Source organism: Stegodyphus dumicola, chromosome 2 (genome assembly GCF_044657685.1).
Source record: "Stegodyphus dumicola isolate Sdum_Otavi_A_Nest chromosome 2, ASM4465768v1".
In the NCBI taxonomy this organism is placed as follows: Eukaryota; Metazoa; Arthropoda; class Arachnida; order Araneae; family Eresidae; genus Stegodyphus; species Stegodyphus dumicola.
The window spans coordinates 254,381,470-254,403,745 of NC_140769.1; the positions used below are offsets into that span (position 1 = coordinate 254,381,470).

Here is a 22,276-nt window from a genome sequence, read left to right on the forward strand (position 1 = left end):
ACTGGTATGCTTCTGAAAATATATTTTTTTGCAAAACAAAAAGAACAGGAGAAGCACTGAATTTTGAGGAAATAAGAAGCATTTTTAATACATTAGTGCCAAAAAAGAAAAAACAGGAATGATCTGCTTTCAAAAACAATTAAATGTAACCATTAAGTGAATATAAGTTCTTATAAACTGTCTTTTAATTTTAAGCTCACCTATTTGAAAAATCATTTCATGATTATAAAATCAGTATATTCTGAATTTGTAAGCAGACACATTTCAACATTTTTATTATTAAACGTGTATATTTTTAATATGAAATTAATATCTGTTATTCTGGAAAATTAATATTTTTAGTAATTCAAGTATTGTTAGATTTCCGTATCTTATTTTTCATATGTTTATTTTGACACTTTTAGCATGTATTAATGTTTTTTTAAAATTTTATTGCATTTGATTCCTCTTAGCATTACCTTAGAACAGAGAGAAGTGCATATGATATGAGTAGCAGTATGACCAATGAACAGTTTCCTAAGAGTGATGCTGTCATTGAAAATATGGCAAGAGTTTTCGAAAATAGAAAAACAGTTCAAGTAAGTGGATATAGTAATGTATCTGTTATGTCCTTATCTAGTTATGAGTTTTACATAAAATGGGTAAATCAGTTATGTATTAGGAGTGTTCACATGAAAAGGTATGGAATGACACTGTGGATATATTGAAGTCTTTATTCACAAGTAATTACCAGAGGCCTGAGCACAACTATCCCACTGTTTTACAAGCCAAAGGATTCCCTCTTCCCAGAATTCCTGCAACTATGACAGAAGCCAGTCTTCCATTGTGTCCTTCAGTTCGTCATCTGATTTGAAGAGTCCTCTTGAGATATCTCTTCAGTCTTTTACCTTTTTGATGAGGTCGCCCAGTATTACTGTGTTTGCCTGGTGTGGTCTCGGGTATCACTCAGACACTTCAGGCCTTCCAAAAACTGGCACTTCACTTTCTCACTGACTTGTTGGACACACGATCTCCCCCATATATGGCCAATATTGGACGGTGTAATCACTTCCACAGTCAGAAAAAACGTCACCTCCTTGCTATACAATCATAGAATTTTGCAATGTGAATGCCACAATGTCCTCACATGCACTTCCACATCAACCGTAAGAAATACACAACTGGCTGCTTCTCTCCTGCATCATGTGCGGACACCCGTGCATGCGTGCAGCACCACTGGACACTATATTCGCGTCCGTAGATGCCAAAGTAGCCAAAGTCGCGTCCGTAGATGCCTCACTACATTATGCCAAAGTGGCATATTCTAATTTCAACCAGATTATTTTTATGTGTGCAACCCTGCCAGACACTACATTCGTGTCCTTGGATGTCTTACTACATTATGCTAAATAGACGTATTCGAATTTCAAGTGGCTTATTTTTTACGACATTTCATACCTTTTCATTTGAACATCCCTCATATATATTGGTCAGGGAGCTTTTCTAATCATATCTAGCTATTTAGGGCCATATCTGATTCATTGACATGGCCTTAAATAAGACAGCTCTTATGGACTGAAGAAAAGACTATTATGAGCTGCAAATATTGTCTGAAATTTTAAATAAAATTCACCCTTAATTGATCAACAAAAGGTTTCCACAATGAAATGCTTTGAGTGATAGCTGTTTTTTGGGCCACGAGAATATCCAGTTACGAGGGTTATCCAGAAAGTAGATTACGTTTTGGAATAAAAAAATAAACAAAGTATAGGAAACAAATTTTATTATATACAGATGAAAGCCACACTCAAATACTACTTTTCTACATAGTCACCATACAAATTAAGGCATTTATCGTAGCGATGTACGAGCTTGGAAATTCCTTCGTCGAAAAATTCGGCCGCCTGCGCCTTCAACCACTTCGTTACCTCTTCTTGCAGCTGTGCGTCGTCATCAAAACGCTGCATAGCCAGCCACTTCTTCATTGCTGGGAATAGGTGGAAGTCGCTCGGTGCCAGGTCGGGACTGTACGGCGGATGAGGAAACAACTCCCACTTAAAAGATTCAAGAACTTTACGAGTGACATTTGCCGTGTGGGGCCGGGCGTTGTCGTGAATCAACAAGATCTTAGAGCTCAACATTCCTCTGCGCTTGTTTTGAATTGCTCTTCTGAGTTTTTGGAGAGTTTGGCAATACCTTTGAGAGTTTATTGTAGTGCCTCTTTCCAGGAAGTCCACCAAAATTACACCTTTTCTGTCCCAAAAAACAGTCGCCATCATCTTCCTTGCCGACATTGTTTGCATGCATTTCTTGGGTTTTTGGGGAGAACTTGTGTGCCCCCACTGCATTGATTGCAATTTCGTTTCACAGTTCACATATTTCACCCATGTTTCGTCACCAGTAACGATGCGATCGAGTAAAGAGTCACCATCCTTATGGTAAGCATCCAAAAAGTTCAACGCTGCAGCCATTCGCTGATTTTTGTGGTCCTCTGTCAAGATTTTTGGAATCCATCTTGCACAAAACTTGTGGTAACCAAGCTTTTCGCTGATGATTTCGTGCAACAAACTTCGCGAAATTTGTGGAAAACTCAAAGAACGTTCCGTTATTGTGAAATTTCGATTTTCACGGACTTTAGCATCGACTTTTTCGAGAAGTTCGGCGGTCACTATGCTGGGTCTCCCACTTCGATCTTCGTCGTGAACATTGGTTCGGCCATTTTGAAATCTTATGACCCACTGACGCACTCCACCTTCAGTGATAATGTTGTCCGCATACACTTCACGAAGCTGCCGATAGATTTCTATCGGTTTACAGTTTTTTGCAGTCAGAAACCTTATTACTGAGCGCACCTCGCAGCTCGCGGGATTTTCAATTAACGCAGACATTTCAAACCGTCACAGTATCTGAACGGAGCACAGCACGAACCTCTCACTAGCACGGCTAGATGCAGACTGAGCTGCGCAACGCTCTGACCCCAAGATGGCCGCGCTAGCCCCGCCCCTAGCGGACACAGACGGAAACGTAATCTACTTCCTGGATGGCCCTCGTATTTTTCAATTTAAATTAAATATTTGAAAGGTATGAAATTTGAAGATTATTTCATCAGACATTTTGGAAATTATTTCCTTAAGAAGCTGTGTAACTTTAATTGTAAGAATTAATTATTGCAGATTTAAATTCAAATTAGCAGCTATGTCATAGTCATAGATATTACTTAACTGCATAACTAGCAGCACCTGAATTCATTTCTTATAGATCAGCGATTCTCAACCTTTTGACTAACATGTACCATCTAAGCAAAAACTGTAAACCTTTAGTACCACCACTACAAAGTACTACTACCACCACCACTGTTGCACAAAGCTCAGATCGCATAAATTTACGAGTGTTAGAGAAAAAATCAAGATGTTGGGGTTTTAATTTTTGAATTTAATAGTTAAAAATACTTTGCTTCTTTGCATACCACCTATTTTTCTCTTGCGTACTACTAGTTGAAAACCCTTGTTATATATTTTTCAAGAAATTACTGATTGCTTTTGTAGAAAAGTAAGATAGTTGTAGCCTAATTTTTTTAAACTAAAGAAATGAGCTATTTATCTGAAGTACTTCATTATGTTTTTTAATTTCTTATTTTTCAATTTTATTTTTATCATTGCAATATGTAATTAATTATGTATGATCAAATATTATATATTTATTCAATTTCTGCTGTTATTGTGACTTATCTAACCTGTCTTGCTCTAATATCAGATTAGTTATATAAATTTTATCGTGGAAGAGACTGTGCCTGTCATTTGCATAAACCTTGGGTTCCGTATTAGTAATAATATGAATTTGAATAGCTCTGCCCCTATTTTGAAAAAGAATTTCTCTGAGGAAGGGACAGATATGAGGGTTTGCCATTCTTCTTCTCGCTGAAATTGAAAATATATACACTCTGTCACAATATATATATAATATATGCGTCCAGAAGGAAACACACTACTATTACTAAACATAGCATATATGTAATGTATGAGGAGATAAAGAAATTATTAAAAATTCAGTACAAAAGATCACTTTATTAAGAAGTTATGACAAAAATGTTATAAATCATTTAGTATAGCCACATCTGGTAGCTATTCAAGCCAAAACATGGCATGGCATTGAATCAAGTAGGTAATGTATGAACCCCTGTAGATGATCATGCCATAATTTTTACAGCTGGGCAGTTAATTCCCCAGTATTCTGGGATGGCTGCAGTTCCCTTCCAAGTATGTCCCAAATGTGCTCTATTGATGAGAGGTCTGACCTGGCACGTCACGGGAGTACCTCATATCATTGAAGACATTGTTGGGAGAGTTGCACAGTTTGTGGACAAGTGTTGTCTTGCTTATAAGTGGCACCTTGGCGACTTAATAGCATAAGGCAATACAACTGGCATTAAAATGTCATCAAAGAAACTGTGAGCCAACATAATGCCTAGAAGGATGACTAGAGATGATCATGTGTCCCAACAAATTGCTCCCTCACACTGTCACATCTTATGTAATCACCATATGCCACTTGATAACAAATACTGTATTGTATCGTTGATCATTAGTTCAGTTCAGTTATCAGCACTGAAACTGAATCGGGATTCATCGCTGAAGATCCCATACCTACAGTCGGTCACACTTCAGCTTGTCCGAATTTGGCCAGAAATCCAGTTAACACTGCCTCTGATGTGAGGTCAGTGGTAGGTGTCTTATTGGACGTTGGCAGCAGACACCAGCATTGGCCAATCATCTTCTAATGGTTTCCCTTCATACCACCGGATGCCTGGAAGATGGTAAATGGCATCGAATCAATGCTAGTGACACTGTTGGTGGGAGAATGGCTGCCCTTATGATTTGCGATCCTCTTGCTTATTTGTGTTTCTGCAGTGCCCTGACCCTATGCGATGGTAGAATATCCCTTTCGTGATCCATTGTCACCAACACCGACCAACTGCCATATCGCTCTGATTGAGGTGGTGGCTGATATGCCTGTTTGACCAACCTTGCTTCTCTGAGCCTACTATACATCCGTTCTTAAAGTTCAACAACTGTTCATACTGCTGCCGATTATGTCTCAGAGGCATCTCTTGTCACAGTACTATCCATCCAAATCGATAGATTAGTTTGAATGGCTCTATGGCATGAGCAGTCATGCTTTTTTAAACTCTTCCAGCTGCGTATCTCATATGTGCATAGCACACTTAACACTTGTCTCATTCACGTCAAAATTTAAATCATTTGCATATCACTTACCGAATTACATTCTGAGTTTCATGATTGTGGCTCGAGTTTTTTGGGTGCATATATATATATTTTTTTTTTTGGTGGCAGAATGTATAAAGTACTAGAGTTTTAAAATATAAATTTTCCTGTAAACAGATTGCAAAAACTTAGATAAGAATCTTTTAGAAGTAATTTAAATTAGCTGTGGTATACTGATCTGATATGTGTTACTTCTGTCAAAATTTCAAATTATCCATTATTAATTTGTTACAGTTTTATTTAAAAATTATTTTTTTTTGTCTGTGTGTGACATCAATAAAGTAAAATTATGGTAAAAATTGGCTTTGTTTATATGATATGTGTAGAAGTTGAGTTTTGAACTTGATAAATGAATAATTATAATTTTTAAAATTGCTTTTCATACATTTACTAATTCTAATGGAATGATTAATAATTTTGTATGTATAATTAATCTACATAATTATTTATTTTTCATAATTTTTGAAAATAGGGCCTAACAACAGAATATTTTTCATTGTAAATACAACCTTTATATTACTGTAAATGCAACCTCCGTATTACTGCCCAATATACATTTTGCTCATTGGTCACAGTTTAAGAATTTCTAAGCATTCATTTTTATTTTAAACAGGAGTAGATATAAAAGTTTATGGAGAATGTGCTTGATAATGTCAGATGATGATATTGTATTGCTAGATGCTATACAAATAATAGATTTTATATTCTGTCACAGAAACCACCACAAAGTTGCATTTTGCACGTAGGATTTGGTATTTTCTTTCAACATTGAGCTAGAGGAAACAATTTTCATTGATTTAGAAAATTCAGGTGCAGAATTGGAATGTTATGACTGTTAGTAATGATACTGCAAGAATAATGAATGAGAAGAAATTTTTAGTACAGTGTAGCCCTTTCCTGATAAAGAAAATGTTCAGAATCTGAACTTGACATTCCATCATACAAAGAAGCTTTAGAAGCCATGAATGCAATTCACCGATTTCTCAGATTTAATAATGTTGCAAAAACAATTTTGATATACTTACAAATTGAACTGAAAGCAATTTCTATTCATTAAAAAAATTCAAACAGTAACTGAGAACTTTTTTTAACTATACATAAATAAAAATAATTTTTATTACAAACAAGCACAAACATATTCTGTAATGTATGCATTTAAAAATAAAAATGATTAAATAAATAAAAATTGTTTATATTAAATTAAAAAAGTAGATAGTAAATCATGTTTGAATGTTAATATTAAATTGTTAAAAATATTTTTCATGAATTTCTATATACTTTGATACATCTTCAGATGCATAAATAAAAAAAAATTGCTTGACTTAACAAATTTCTCTGCTCTCACTAATTTAAATTTGTGAATGAGGATAAAAGCAATGCAATCCATTGTGCTTCTATTTTTCAAATTGCAAAATACTTATATATTTTATGAGTACATAGTTACAGGGAATAAATGCTTTCTTATGTAAAAGTAGCATTAAAATGAATTTTTTAATGTTTTCTATTACTTAGGATCAAAACATTGAAAAGTTTGTATGTTGTGAATATTGCAAAACTGAAGTGACTCTGACTGAACTTGAAGATCATTTATTACATTGTGGATCAAGAACAGAGAAATGCCAATTCTGTGAGCAGGATATTTCCATTAAAGAAATGAATATGCATTCACAAATTTGTAGAAAGGTTTGCTGAAATTTATTTATCATTTGTTTATTTGCATCATTTGATTTATAATTTTCCAAACTTTCTTATTTAATTATAGAATTATTAAAATAGTGTACCTTTTTTTAAACATAAAATATAATTTTAAAGCTATGCTGAAGATTCCTTTTTTTTTCTTTTTTAAATCTAGTATAGAATTCTAAGTTCAGTTTTCTGTGACTTTTTTAAAACATCTAGAATAAATTTGGAAAAAAAAAAAAAAAGTATAGTCCATGCTGTTATGTGTTAGTTATTATTGATTTTCCAATTTTAACATTTTATTGAGGACAAAATTGCTACGAACAAATATAAATTTAATGTAATGTAAATGAGGACCTTTATTTTTTCATTCTATGCATTTTGTTTCAGTAAAGGTATATGTGGTAGGAGAGGGGGAAACTTTTTCCAACCTTATTTTGCCTCCATTTTTTTTACTAAGTGAAACGTCTAAAAATTGAGAGGGGAAACCTATGCAAATGATTTAATGAAACAATTACAGTAAGAGCATAGTTAAAGATAGTCAGGGATAAACAACATGTAACTATCACTAGCTTATTTCTTTAAAAGAAACCCACATTCCAATAAGAATACATATTAATATTACAATATCTAATAAGATATCTTCTTTTCTCCTTCCCTGTAACTTGAATCTTGACCCAAATAATTCAACAAAATCATAGACTGAATGTCAGTTTATGTTTGCTTCAGTGTACTGCATTGGTTTTTGTATTAAACTTTCATGTTCAACAGTTAGAAGAAAGAGAGTTTAAAGAAAACGTTTTGGTGTGACCTTAGCAGGTAATTTACAAATGTCTTTCTGTTAATAAGATGAAAGCAATCACTATGTGGACAAACAAATTTTAAAATTTAGGGAAGCTCATTCTCTGAACACATTGAGAAAAGGAAAAATTATGTAAATATTAACAAAAATTTGAGAACCTCGCACTAAAAAGCTAAGATTTGAATATGTGAAGAAATACGGTATTAAATTTTTTTTTCTGAATTAACAACCTAATATGGTGCATATTTTAATTTCAACTAAAATAAAACAGTGAAATTTATTTTTTTTGTGCTTGCTTTTAAAATTAAATTAATTATCTTATTTTAATTTTTGTTTTTCTAAAATTAAAGAAGTTATTTTTTATTATTGTGCTTTAAAATGCTTAACTATTTCTCTTTTATTAAAATCTTTCTATAAAAGGCACCATTGTTTTGGCTAGGCAGCAATTCAGAGAGAATAAAGACAAAAGACCTGCACATAGTGTATAATTTCTTCTGCACAGATGTTTATAGACTGCATATTTGTTAATGTTGTATGTCAGTTTAATTGTCATATACTTTTATTTAAATTAATAATTTAATAAAAAATAAGCATAATATATTATTATTTATGAAATTTTAGTCTAAAGAATATAAGCTTAAATTAATGAGCCTGATTTTATTTGGTCTAAAAAGAATAACCAGTCTGCATAAACGAAGCATTACTGTTTTTTTAATTACACAGTTGCTAGCTTACAGAGCTTAATAGATAGCTCTTAGTAAAAAAACAGAACACAGAATACAGCTGTATAACCCTCCCAAATTTGAAGTTGAACTTGTTAAGAGGAACCCTTTTTCTTTTTTCTAAGATTATTTGTAAACTCTGCTGTAGCTGATGAGAACTAGAAAACACCATTTAGTGACTCTGGAGGTACTGTAGTACAAAGATGTATAATCTACCCACATCTGTAATTGTGTATTTGTCATAACACAACACGAATAATAGATACGCTTTTATTTTGAGAGACAAAACCTTGTTTATTTTACAGTCATACTAATACAAATAAAAGGAGTTGTGTAACAGATAATGTAATTTTTTTAGATTAGTGATTCATGCATCTCTTTCATTATACCTAGGAGATCATTTTCCTTTCCTTTCTTCCATAAAAAAATTTTTAAAAAATTATTCAAATTAATTTTATTTTTTTAAGATGTTTTATAAAGTAAATAAAAAAGTTAAAAGAAGTACTGTAGCCATGAAAATATTTTGGTTTCCAGATTTCAGTGAAAATATCCATTTTTATTAGCTCTATCACAATATCTGTATGTAAGTATATATCATAAGTCAAAAACGGTTTGCTATAAAATGTGGAAATTTTGTATTTGGGACTTTTGACTAGTATTGGCCTGATGTCTTTTCGTATGTATGTATCTCACATAACTTAGGAAAAAATTAGCTATAGAATGCTGAAATTTTATATATGGGATTGCTATAATAGCTAATTATGCACCTCTCTTTTTTATTGCTATCGGCAATGCCTGAAAGGCATTTTGAATTAGAAGACTGTATCTCACTTTCATTTGAAATAAATTTAAATGAAGTGCAGTAAAAATAATTTAGTAGGTGTACAAGGAAGTCATGGTGTCCACATTAGATTTTTTATTTAATTGTAACTGTTTTTTTTTTTATTTATTTATTTTTATTTAACATACTTGATTGAGCCATTTTAAAAAACATCACACTTTCAGTTTTAGTCCTCCTTATATTAGATAAAACAAAGTGTTTAGCTTTCAGTGACATATGCTTAACAATACAAATGTAAAGAAGTCACAAGATACACTTAATAAATATTTTCATCCAAAATATGAAGCAAGCTTCAGATATAATGACAGATGCAGTTTCTCCAAAAGCAGGACTATAAATTTCCAAACAAGCAGCTCTTGCTGTATAACTGCACCCTAAATTTATTCTGTCATGAATTACATTGATAATAATTACAGAAAAATGGCCTAAATAAGTAAATTCACAATTCAGTATGTTAGATATTTCATATCTATACAGATTATATCTATGCAGATTTCTTTGTTCCTGATGAAGAGGGATGATACTTCTGAATCCATGTATATGCATCTTGAAACATGTCCGGACAATTAAGATAGTACACACTTGGATAAAAAATATAAATCAAAATACAAAGTGGGAGAGTCGTTTTGGAATTAAAAAAGTATCACTTACTCATGGCCTTTTATAAAACTTTAAGGTTTCAGTTTCAAAACCTTCTCCACGTGGAGAGTTAAGATAGTAAATCCTATACCCACCTTCTCTGAATATGTTCTGTATGTTTTAAAGTTTAATATTCTTCTTTGCTATCATGAACTGAAACCAAACTTCACATCATTAACAGTAGGTGAGGCTGTGATTTGCATGTCAGAAACCATTTGATCACTTTTAATTGGATAATGCTAATTAGATTTGTGTTCACATATTCTCCGAAAAAATGGATTAGATCGATTGGTTATTTCATGGAATATCATTATGTTTAGTTATATAAAGATAAATTTGGCCATGAGTGTATTACTAACAAATTTAGTAAATTATTGTATGAATAAATAATGATTTTATTTTTGAGATTTAGTTTTTTCATTAATGTAATTTATTGTTATGATGTCTTGATATTTTTAGGGCCCATCTAAGTATTTAGGAGAATGTCATATTTGTAAACAACGTATACCTTGGGTTGATATGAATGTACATATTCCATGTTGTGCTAGTGCGAATGGCAGGTGTTCTCGATGTGGCAGTGATGTGCCAGAAAATAAATTAAAAGAACATATCTTAAGATTGTGCCCAGAACTTCAGAAGGAATCAGGTAATATTTGAAATAAAAGAAATTAGAATCGTTTTCGCCTTCTGCCTATGAAAACATTATATTGAATCAAGTTTCTTCTTTATATTAGTTTTTAAATCAGATTTATGTAGATTAAATAAATTAAATAGTACAATTAAAAATTGTTGTTACTCAGAATTGTAGCTAGGGTTTTCAGTGCCTGGGGATAACCGAAGATTTCATGTCACCTCCCGTTTGCGAAGCTTGGAAAACATTCCAAAAATTTCATAATATCAATGCCTCCTAGATGCTGTAGCCTGGGAAGAGATGTGCCCCCTTGCCTTCTTAGTTATGCCACTGTTGTTACTGTCACTGACATTTTCAGTCATTGGGTTCAAAATTGCATATTTATTTTCTATATGTTAAAATTATAAATGTTCGATTCACTTTTTAAATTGTTGCCACCAAATATTTTCACCCTATACTGTATTTAAAGAAATTAAATTATGAAGAATCTGCATAAATGTGTGTGTATGTTTCTCACATTGTGATAACACAACGGTACCTAGAGCCATCCAATTTTGAATAACGTACGTTTCCACCCAAATATGGGCATCTGGAAGCCCAAATTTGGAATTTGTTTTATGATCGATTTCATATTTTGTAACACTTTAACGAATTTTCAATTGAAAAATTTAACGATTTCAAAGCGAGCAATGGCAACACCACATGGAAGAAAAAACATTTTTATCCTCAGCGTGCGAGACTGTGTATCAGAAATTCTAAAGATATGCTCATTTTAAAATTAATTTTTGATTTTGCTGTTGAACTGAATTTTATAGTTTGAGTATGTAGAATATGATATTTAATAAATAAAGGTTGAAAAAACACACAAAATGTTAAAAAACACCCCTTTGGATGTAATTTAAAATCTGAAACCTTTCAAATTTTTTTTATTATTAATTCATTTTTGTAAGTTTTATTTTTAAAAATAAAGTTTTTAGATCAAAATAATTTTCTGCTGAAATTGTGGTTTAGTTAAAAGAAATGCCAGAGCCCTCTTATATATAGGGCCCTGATGCACTTCAGCTAGAATTACAATTTATCTAAAAAATTGGAGAAGTATTGGAGCCAGGTTATGGTGCAATTTAAGCTCTGCCTGAGAGTATTATGAAACTATTATCTGTACTCTGGATGACAGCAGTGATGTTCAGAATTAACTCTTCCGAGGTGTGCATATTGTTATTGAACATGGTTTGTTTAATGCATCACTGTACAAAGTAGTTCAGACTGGCAAGTGTTGGATATCTCTGTGGGCAGGCCTTTTGATATGATTCTGTTCCTAATACCTTTTTTAACATTTTCATGATGAAATCTACTGTATAATATTTTGTACTGTGTTGTTGGATAATACACTATCAAATAGCATTCTCGGTAGTATCAGCATCCATTGTAGTTTCAAAGAATCATAGGTTGAAACCCACAATTTGTTTCTTTGACGTGGTGCTCTGAATGAAAATTTTCACAAAAGGCAGAGCAGAATAAATAGATTCAGGTTTTCAGAGCTCCATGTTTGGTAATTTTGGCCTCAGACATATCCATTTTAATGAACTCACTCACATGTGGGAAAAAAACACTTGGTTTGGAATAGATAGGTTATTATAAATGAAGTTTTTACACAACAGTAATCAGAGGCATGATAGTGACAGTGTTCACCACCTCGCAAACAAAATGTGCATAAAATTATGAACCCTTATATATTCAGTGTACATTTAAATTGAACAATGTATGTAAATAAGCTGAAAATAAAGGAATTTATTTGTTAAATGTGATACTTTCCGATTATCCACATTCTCTTTGAAAGTTCTGTAGAATTTTTATGTGGTTGGTATATTTTTTAGATATATGCGTCAATTCACACATGGGCATACCACACAACTGTTTGAATAAACATGAATATAACACACTGTCTATTTAATTGTCATTTCACTGATCGTTGGGATTTTTTTTTAATCTGGCAAATGGACATTTTCCTCCTCATAAATTTCAAATTTCTTTTTTCTTATAAAATGCATCTTTTCATTTTTATTTTTATTTTTATTATTGTTTATATATTCAATTAATTAGTGACTCTTCATACGAGAGCAATTAGTCAGAAAATATCTTAAATGTTATTATGTTGTGAGGTTTCTCATGGATTTGTTTCTGCTCATGACTTTTACTATGCAGTTCTATTAGTGTTAAAATTATAACTTGTTGGATGTGCCTGTTCTTAAGTTCTTCCTAGGAGTCTTTAAATAAGAAGATGATTTTTATTCTGATATGCCATTTCTGGTGTATAATTTTTTTTCAATAAAACATTTATTTTTTTAGAAACATTTTCTGTGTTTTCATATTTCTAGTAGCAGCTTTTTTATTATTATTTGTGAGACATGCAGCTATTCAGAAATAAACGAGTTTAAGCATATGATGCTTTAAATTGGAAGGTGACTTAACCCAGCATTATTTTCAAGATTTCTGTAAATATTATCAGTTTGCACCAAAAACATAAATCTTCAAAATTATTGTTTAAAAAAATGTGTTTATAGATGAAAAATATTTTAAACTTTGAGAAAAAATTAGTTTAAAATTTTTATTGAATAATTTTATAAATTCTTCCCAAAGAATATACATTATTTTCTTTTAACAGTAAAGAGCAAACAATAGTATAGAAGGTATTAAAATGTTAGAAAATGTCAATTCTTCCAACCATTTAGAATATGATAAAATTCCATGCCATTGTTATGCCTGTGAATTTGGAGTTATTTCAGCCTCTGAAAAGCTTAGTTTATAATTTAAGATCCGATACAATTTTATTTTGTTTAATTTAAATCCATCCAAATTTTTATTTAAGAAGTTAATTATAAATTATATCACTAAATATTCAGTTTAATTATATGAATTGTGCATTCTCTAATGCTTAAAATCAGTTTTATAAAGAAGTTTTTAATTATATTTATCTCTCCTTTCCTTCATCTTCTTTTTTTTTTTTTTTTTTTTTTTTGAAATGTTTTTTTAAAGAGCCCATAGAATTATAGCATTATTACAGATATATATTTTTAATGTTTGTATTAGAATATAAATGAGAAGTTGTTGACAAATTGTAGGCTTTAACATTTTATCTCATATTACTGTTTATAACTCTACATGAATAAGGAACAGTACAGATTATGGCTTAAGTTTAAAACTTCATATAATTTTTATATTAAGGTGGCTAAAGATTTAAATTTAGAATTATAGTTTTGAATAACATTATGGTTTATCCTACAATAGATTGGAGAATTAGTAGACTGTGCCAGTTATAATGGGATTTGGCTTGTGTGTTGTATTTGTTATTTTTCTCTTTCTAGCTTTATACTACTGTATTTCTTATTTTTCTCTTTCTGGCTTGTGTGCTGTTGTATTTGTTGTTTTTCTCTTTCCTAATCCCTTCCTTTTTTGTTTGCTTGAAACTTATCTTTTAAGAAACGATATATTTTTTTATGCATGACTCTAGGCAAAAGGCATTATGTCTTATATCCCCTTTTATTTTAATGTGCATGTAAAATTTTTATGTTAATAAAGTAACAGTTTCTTGAAGCAATTTAAGGGACTAGGAAGTATGAAGGAGAATTAATTTAAATAATCAGGATTAAATCTCAATTTTTGAGCAAAATAGGTTAAGTAAAAAAAATGCAGTTAGTATGCTTTTTTTAATGTCAGTTTGCAGTGAATAAATTTTCTATTTTTCCTCTATTATTTCAAACATTTGTTTCTTATGAATTTGTTGTTCTAAACAAGATTTCAAGTATTTTTTTTTTCAAAACATATTCAGTGTATGGATGGTATTCAGTTTTGAAGCTTGAAAGTGTGATACTGTTAATTAAATTAAATATTATATTATTGAAAGGCAACTTATGTACAGTATTGTAGAAATGGGAAGCCGAAATCTAAAAGTCTGAAATGTTATAAAATGACCAACAGAGGGTACTTAAAAACTTGATTAAGAGCATAAGAGTTATCTTCCTCAGAAGAGGCATTCTCAAGCAGAACTTTTTAAGGTAAACTGTGTCATATTTGTAATCTTTTTGGTATTCAAAATTTATGGTGAAAAAATTATAAAAATACTAAATAACCAGCTTTCTCTCCTTCAACAGTTAAACCATGGATGGAACAGTCAAAGTTGTCAAATATTGATATTTTCATAATAAATTTTGCTATGAGTAAACTTACATAATTCCCATTCTTGATTTTTTTTTCATTTATAATAATGTCTATCAGATCTGCCAATCAAATGTGAATTGCTGTATTATAGTTTATTTACTGTAGTTAAATATTTCATTCTCATTTAAGCTCCAGTGTAATTTTTTCTTAGGATGTAATGTGATGAAAAGGGACTTCTTTATGCCTTTGAATACAGAAACTTTCTTTACATGAATAAATCATACTTGAGAACAAATATCCCACATTTTTTTATCAATATGTGTTCAAATTTTTTCCTTAACTACACTGCTGGTCATTAAAATTGCAACACTAGGAAAGAATGATCTGACATATGTCAAAATCACATGAAAGGAAGAAAAAGTTAGTATTTCAGCACATTTAGACGATGCAGGAGGGAGAAACAACATCTGAATCACTGCATAAAAGAATAGTTTTGGATTGCTCATTCAAAAAGTGCTTTGTAAGGATGGAGTTTGCTCAAATATCATGTCATGCCTCGAATAAGAAGAGGAAATGCTTACTAGCAAGTTTTTGAAACTCGATAGAGGCAGGGGCATTGCCTATCGAAAGTGTAGACTATCGTTCCATGATATCGCCGGTCTCACTGGTTGACATCCAACCACTGTCATGTGAATATGGATATCAGTAGATTGCTGAGGATCATACTGAATGGAATGCAGGATCTCAACGCTCTCTCATGACTAATGTCAGAGAGAACAGACATATTGTGAGGTCAGCCCTGCAAAGCCATGTGACCACATCACAGACAATTAGTCAGGAAATGGGCATGTTTGCAGCACACCAGTTCAGCTCATAAGGTGCGTCTACATTTGCAGTAGCATGGACTATCAGCAGGGTTACCATTACTTGGCTTCACTTGACAATGCAGCACAGAAAGAGACGGTGACTCTGGAGTGTCAAATGACAAACCTGGGTTCAGGAGTGGCACAATGTTGCCTTTTCAAACAAGTCCTGGTTCTATGTGCAGTATTGTAATGCCCATAGATATATCTGGAGTGTCCGAGGAGACCGCACGTCGCCTGCTTCCTTTCGATATTAGTATAGGGCAGTGATGCCCAGCCTTTGGTCTCTCGTGAGCACATGTTGGCCTATCGTGAGCACATTTTGGCCTATGGTGAGCACATTTCCAAAACATCAACATTTTTCTTAACCATATTTCCAATCATATGTGATACATCTCAAATATTAATTTCGGCAAGTGGGTTTGAGATTAATAATAATATTGGTTGAACTTTATGGAAATCAGAGAAGTGGAATTCAAAATTATTTTTCAGTGCATTTAGGTTTTCCGAGTATTTCTCTGTTTCAATTGCCTTGTGGTTATTAATATGGCTTGATAAATTCTGAAAAATGGGTGAAATTTTTTTCTTTCATCTGATTTATACACAAATTTAACTTTATCTGAAAAGCAGTTACAGTCCTAGTCAATTGAAAAAGGGTTTTTTCTTTTCCCTGGAGATCTTCGTTCGGTTTGTTCAGTTTAGCTGTTATATCCATGAGAAAATACAGATCGGATAACCGATTATTATCGTCCAACTCTTTATAACTTTCGTTTCCGGATTCCAAAAATTGCTTTATTGGCGAAAGAAATTCTACAAACCATTGAAGTACTTTTTCCCTGCTGAGCCATCTAAACATCAGAATGTAGCAATAAGATTCCATGTTTGCTATCAAGTTCATAAGTCAGCAATCAATTATTTTATAACATCTTGCAAGACTATAAATGCTTACCATATTTTAACAATTAAGAAATATAAATGAATGGTTATTTTTAAAATATTTTTTGTTCGTAGTACCTAATCGGGCTGGCGAGCACATACAAAATGATCAGCGAGCACACTTGTGCTTGTGAGCACAAGGTTGGGCACCGCTGGTATAGGGGCTCTCCACCTGGTATGATGGTTTGGGCATGTGACACGCACATCTCTAGTTTGGATCAACGGTAATTTGAACGCAGATGGATACATTTCTGACATCTTACATCTAGTGGTTTTGCCCTATCTTTGAGGCCCCCAAACACCATGTTTCAACAAGCTAATGCAAGATCATATGTTGCACGTTGTGTTCTGACCTTCCTTGATACACAGGGTATTCTATTTCTGCTCTGGCCTGCATGTTCTCCAGATCTGCTACGCATTGAAAACATCTGTTCATGGGTCAGTGACTGGCCTTCCACCCCTCTCCATCTAATATGGTTGATAAAGTTTGTTGTAGACTTGAAGCAGCATGGAATGAGTTGCCCATTTCTGTCATCCAAGCCAAGTTTGACACCATGCCTGATGGGGTAATGGCCGTTTTAACTGCCAGGTGTGGCAGCTGTTTCTTACTAATTTCACACCCCTGTAAACCTCTAAAATGCTTACAAATTTAATTATTTTGTCTTCATGCCATACTATTTACGTGCAATAAATATCTTTTTTGTATTTGCTTTCCATCATGGTGGTGCAATTTTAATTGCCAGCAGTGTATTTTCCTACACATTTTTTCTATCGTGTGTAATTCATTATATACTACTGTCATTCAGATAAACTTAATTATCAATATCTTATGTGTTGACTAACTTATGAAATTCTCTCTTGTGCAGTTTTCATGAGAAACTGTGAAGACAGCATCTCTGAAAATGAAGAAAATAAAGCTTCATCTTCTAGGTCATTTGTAAGTTTTTCTAAAATATTTCTAAATTACTTTTAATAATACAATATGCATTAAGTGCTATTTAATATTTATTGATGTTTTTAAAAGCAAAATGCTGTTTATCACTTCTAGTGTTAAAAAATGCCTTCATAAGTCAGGGTGATGAAGAAAAATTAAAGATTGACCGTACTTCAAATATAGTTTAAACTTTTTAAAACAAATTCTGATATGCCTTTTGAAATAATTCAATATGGATCTCTCCAAATATCACAAATTCTTATAGACATTGTTTATGAATTGCTAATCATAAAAGTTTTGACATAATGCATATTTTCATGGATTATTAGGATTACTCAGGATTTTAACATGCCAATAGTCAAGCACACAAAAGTGTAATAAAGTGATCTTTCATTCCAGATTTTTGCAGATTATTGTAATCTTGGAACCATACTGTTTTCCCATCTGTACTGGAATCTCATTTCATTAATTTTCTTCATAGGTAGATGTTTTCATAAGTTAACTGCGTGTTTTTTATTTCATACTGTACGATTTTCACTTTCATGGAAATTCTGTAGAAGCCAGTATGAAAACTTTTTCAGTATACCCTACACCATTAATGAATATCAGTGCTGTGGGAGTTTTAAGATGTTTCAAAGAAAAAAATTTCAGTCTTGAAGCGAAACCAAGAAGTAAACAACTAAAGGAGGTTGAAGATGTTGTTAAATCCAATATTAACAGTAAAGAAATAATTAGAAAGTTTCACTATATGCAGTGCACAACAATAGATTCTTAAAATGAATAAAAAATGTTTCTCATGCTGTTTGAATTCCGCTTGAATTTACAGCTGAAAATCATTAGATGAGTATTGATTGGCATTACTCTGCTCACAGAAAATGAAATTAGGCTTTTCTTAATATATATTGGGATTGCAGATGAGAAAATTATTCTTTATGAATTTCTCAAAAAAATTATTGGTCAAGTCCAATATAAAGTCTCTCAGGAAAACCAGAATTTGCATCGAAAAATGTTTTTTTTTCTCTGCATGTGGTGGAGTATCAGAGGTATAGTTTATTTTGCACTGTTAGAAAATAATCAAACCCTTAATAAAGACATCTGCTACCTCAGCTGAATAATTTAAAAGGGTTTTAACCTCTATGCAACCTCTCTTGATTAATAGATCTAATCTTATTATCTAGGAAATAATGATAAATCACATGCTGCAAGAGGCATTCAATAAAAGTATTGTAATGGACAGTTGCTATTCATCTGCCTAAAATTCCATATATTGCTTCCTCCAATTATTACTTGTTTAAATCACTGAAGCTTTTTGTTTTCTTTTGTGAAAAAACTTTCATGGTAGAAGTCAGAGGTGTAATAAATGAATATAAACTGTTCTGTAAAACCTTATAAAATTTTTCAGTCATTCTGTTGGGTTTCAAAACAGCATGGCCAGAGAAGCATATACAAGATCAGATATAATGGATGAGTATGATACTTTGTGTTTTAACCCTTTTATTGTCATGAACAAACTCAGCTGGCATTACAGTTTACACACTCAGTGAACACAAGTGAACATTCTCGCATTACAGATTTACGATTAACAGATATTGAATGGGAAGAAAGAATTCCTTGATCTAGTAACTGCTGAAGGGTTGAAGCAAATGTTAAAGAATTCTGTAAGGTATATTGAACTTCAGGATGATCATTGATAAGTTTGACATGATTCTTAAGCATCACTCAGAATGAACATTAGTTTTTATTTTTAATTAGAGATCAGATATGACTTTCTTAACAAGATCTTACTTATGACTAAACTTGGATTTTTGACTGTGAATGACTAAACTTGGATTTTTGACTGTGAAATGAGCAGGTTGAGGTTTAATATACTGCAGCCAAAGAAAGCTTTTATAGGGTCAAGCTATAAATAGTAAGTCATATTGTGTTTTCTGTATAGTTTTTATTGGTAATTGTGGACTAGATGTATTGCATTAATGTTTTGTGGTTTTTATCATGTATAATATGAATTTAATCTGGTTCTTCTGAGATCCATTGTAAGGGCATTCTTCTTAAAGTAAACCTTGACTAGTGTGTCATAACAAAATGCTTAACTAGATAGAACTTTGAATGAATGCTAGTAGAGTAATTTTTAAAATAATAACTTTTATGAGATATCATACATTTTACTTTTGTGAATAGAAATTTTAATATGATGCTAAATTTTCTTTTCTATAAGTATTATATTTGTTTTTAATAAGAACAGGTGATAGATGTTGTGTCTCAACTCACCATCTATTAACTAATTTATTATATGTAATACTAAAGATCTTTCATAGCACGAACTCTTAAAGATTTATGTCAGACACCTTCATTTGGAGGCATTTTTTATACAGGTGCATTTCTTGGAAGCTTGTTATTAATATTACAGCTCGCATAGATACAGTACAATGTCCGAGATCCAAACATCCAATATCCGGAACGATCTAAAATCTGGACCTCAAAGCTACCAACAACTTTTTTTAAAGGGTTTTGAACTTTTTACGCATGGACATTTTATTTCTCCCCCTCCATAATAAAATATGTGGAGAGTCCCAATAGCGTAATGGCAAACTGCACATTGCGTTGATCAGTGTTAATGAACTGCGCATGCTCAATGGTACACTGTTGGCATGGGAGGAAATGCACCGTGGGTGACCAAGCATAAGAAACCCTACACAAGCCTGTTCCTCATCTATCGACTGTTTACAATTGCAGGTCTACGGAAATTTGTTTGTATTTATTACATTTGCTTCTGTTTCATTTCTTTTCAGTTTATTTTGTTCATAAACATTACATTTAATATTAGTTATTTATAATAATTTCTTTGGCTTTAATTCAGTAATTTACACTGGACTTTTTGGGCCCACCAGTGGCTGAGCGGTAAACGCTGGTAGTTCGGTCCGAGGTTCGAATCCCCCGAACGGGCTGGCTGCATGAGTGTTTTTGTGGTTTTCCCTATGTGTAACATGTATACGAGCCAGTTTCCCCTTAGAAAGTCCTCCACGAAAGCATCCCTTCCCTTAGACAGGTAGCCATCTAGGCTTTGCCGTAATTAAATAACCTTAACCTAACCTACAGTGTATTTATTCCTTAATTTGTAAAGTATATAAGAATGGAACATATGGTAAATACTCAATTGATTTTATTCCTCAAAAGTATAATCAGTATGCATTCAAGTTAATATATCTTGTAATGTTTCCTGTTTTTTAATCCTTCTTAAACGAAAATTTGCGTAGTTTACAATCGATATTTACACTCTTAAGTAATGAAGCAGCTTACAACCTAACAAGTTTTAAAACCACGAAATGTTTACACCCAGATAACACAATACCAACCATATACAGTACAAAGTCTGTAATCTGGACGTCCATTATCCGGAATGATCTATAGTCCGGATCTCAAAGCCACAAACTTATGCAAAGCATAAAGCATTTAAGCAAGTACATTTAATGCTTGCATCCGCATAAAGCCAATAAAGCGTTTACACATGCGCACTTCTGATAGTGAAGAAAATGACAGAGGTTATTGAAAATAAAAAAATTTCGATTGACAAGTTACTCGGTATTCTCGACATAGCAATTACAGGATTTGAACAGTGGAACTTTATAACTGAACAAGAAATTATGTCTGTTTCTAGAAGAGAGAATTAAAGAGAAAGTATTAGCACAAAAAACGAAGCAACTTAAACAACTTACATTGAAAGAAATGTTTAATAAAGTAAACAAATAAATATTAACCTTTTTTTTTTTGTAAATTTTGATACCCTTTAGATCATAATTGCTCTTTATTTCATAAATTACGGTTTCATATTTTTAATTGTATAATTTCTGCATGCCATCTTACCAGATTTAACTTGGATGATTTATAATCTGGGAAAACCTCTAATCCAGAATCACCGAAGTCCTGATGAGTCCGGATTGGGAACTTTGTACTGTACTGTATTTATCTTCTTTTAAAATTGCGCCAAATTCTCGTATGCGCATGTGCAATATGCAAAATTCGTTTAACATTGATCAACTGAATGTGCGGTCTGCCATTACACGTCCTGATTCTTAATTTCACTCTGACACTAAGTAAAGTACCTCATTATTCGAGAAACAATCATTTTAATGTAAATTTGTGTGATTAATAATTTTTCCTGCTTGGCATACATCTCAAACCGAAACATTCTACATAGAAACATTGTTGATTTTACACCTACTAGTATTTTATACATCTGGCGCTAACCTGGTGAATCATTATTTATTATATTTTGCTTTCATCTATCTCTTCTTGTTCGTCAACACATGACAACTTGAGTAATGACTCATGCAGCAATGCCTGAACATTTTTTATTATATTAGTAATTGAGAAACAAAGTGCTTGGTAACCTTTTATGTTAACATTGCGCTTGGCAATGATTATGGATTTAAGTTAAATCCGCCAAGTGTTGACAAGGAAAATTTTAGCAGAAATTTCTTTCCATATGCTAAAATTAGATTTTTTTAATGATTCTCATAGGCCAAAAGTAATATTTGAATTATTTAGTGATTTGTGAATTATGAATAGCTGATTTTTTCTTCACATAAACCCAGAACCAGCACCAGAGCTCGTATGGCTGCTCCGTGCGGCAGAATTTAGGGAAGCATGGAGCAGCAAAATTAAGGGATGACAAAATTTTTAGAATTTAGGAAAAGCACTGGGACCCTAAATTTAGGGGTGGCAAAAATTCAGAACTTAGGGAGGCACTTGGTAGCAGAATTTAGGACCCGGAAAGATTGCATCAGGCGGTAAGATATCTAGTGCCTGCTCTTG

The 22,276-nt window shown here is 32.2% G+C and overlaps 1 protein-coding gene across 5 annotated transcripts in view; it reads left to right on the plus strand.

The window, feature by feature from the left end:
* Positions 1-22,276, plus strand: part of LOC118199801 (uncharacterized) — a 145,658-nt gene that overhangs the window by 39,720 nt on the left and 83,662 nt on the right. For all 5 annotated transcript variants that reach the window (XM_035371662.2, XM_085812057.1, XM_035371663.2 and 2 more), the window contains exons 6-9: positions 453-578; positions 6,774-6,944; positions 10,405-10,591; positions 17,397-17,467. In XM_035371662.2, the coding sequence (XP_035227553.2) occupies positions 453-578; positions 6,774-6,944; positions 10,405-10,591; positions 17,397-17,467 (555 nt within the window). The remainder of the gene's footprint in view (positions 1-452; positions 579-6,773; positions 6,945-10,404; positions 10,592-17,396; positions 17,468-22,276) is intronic.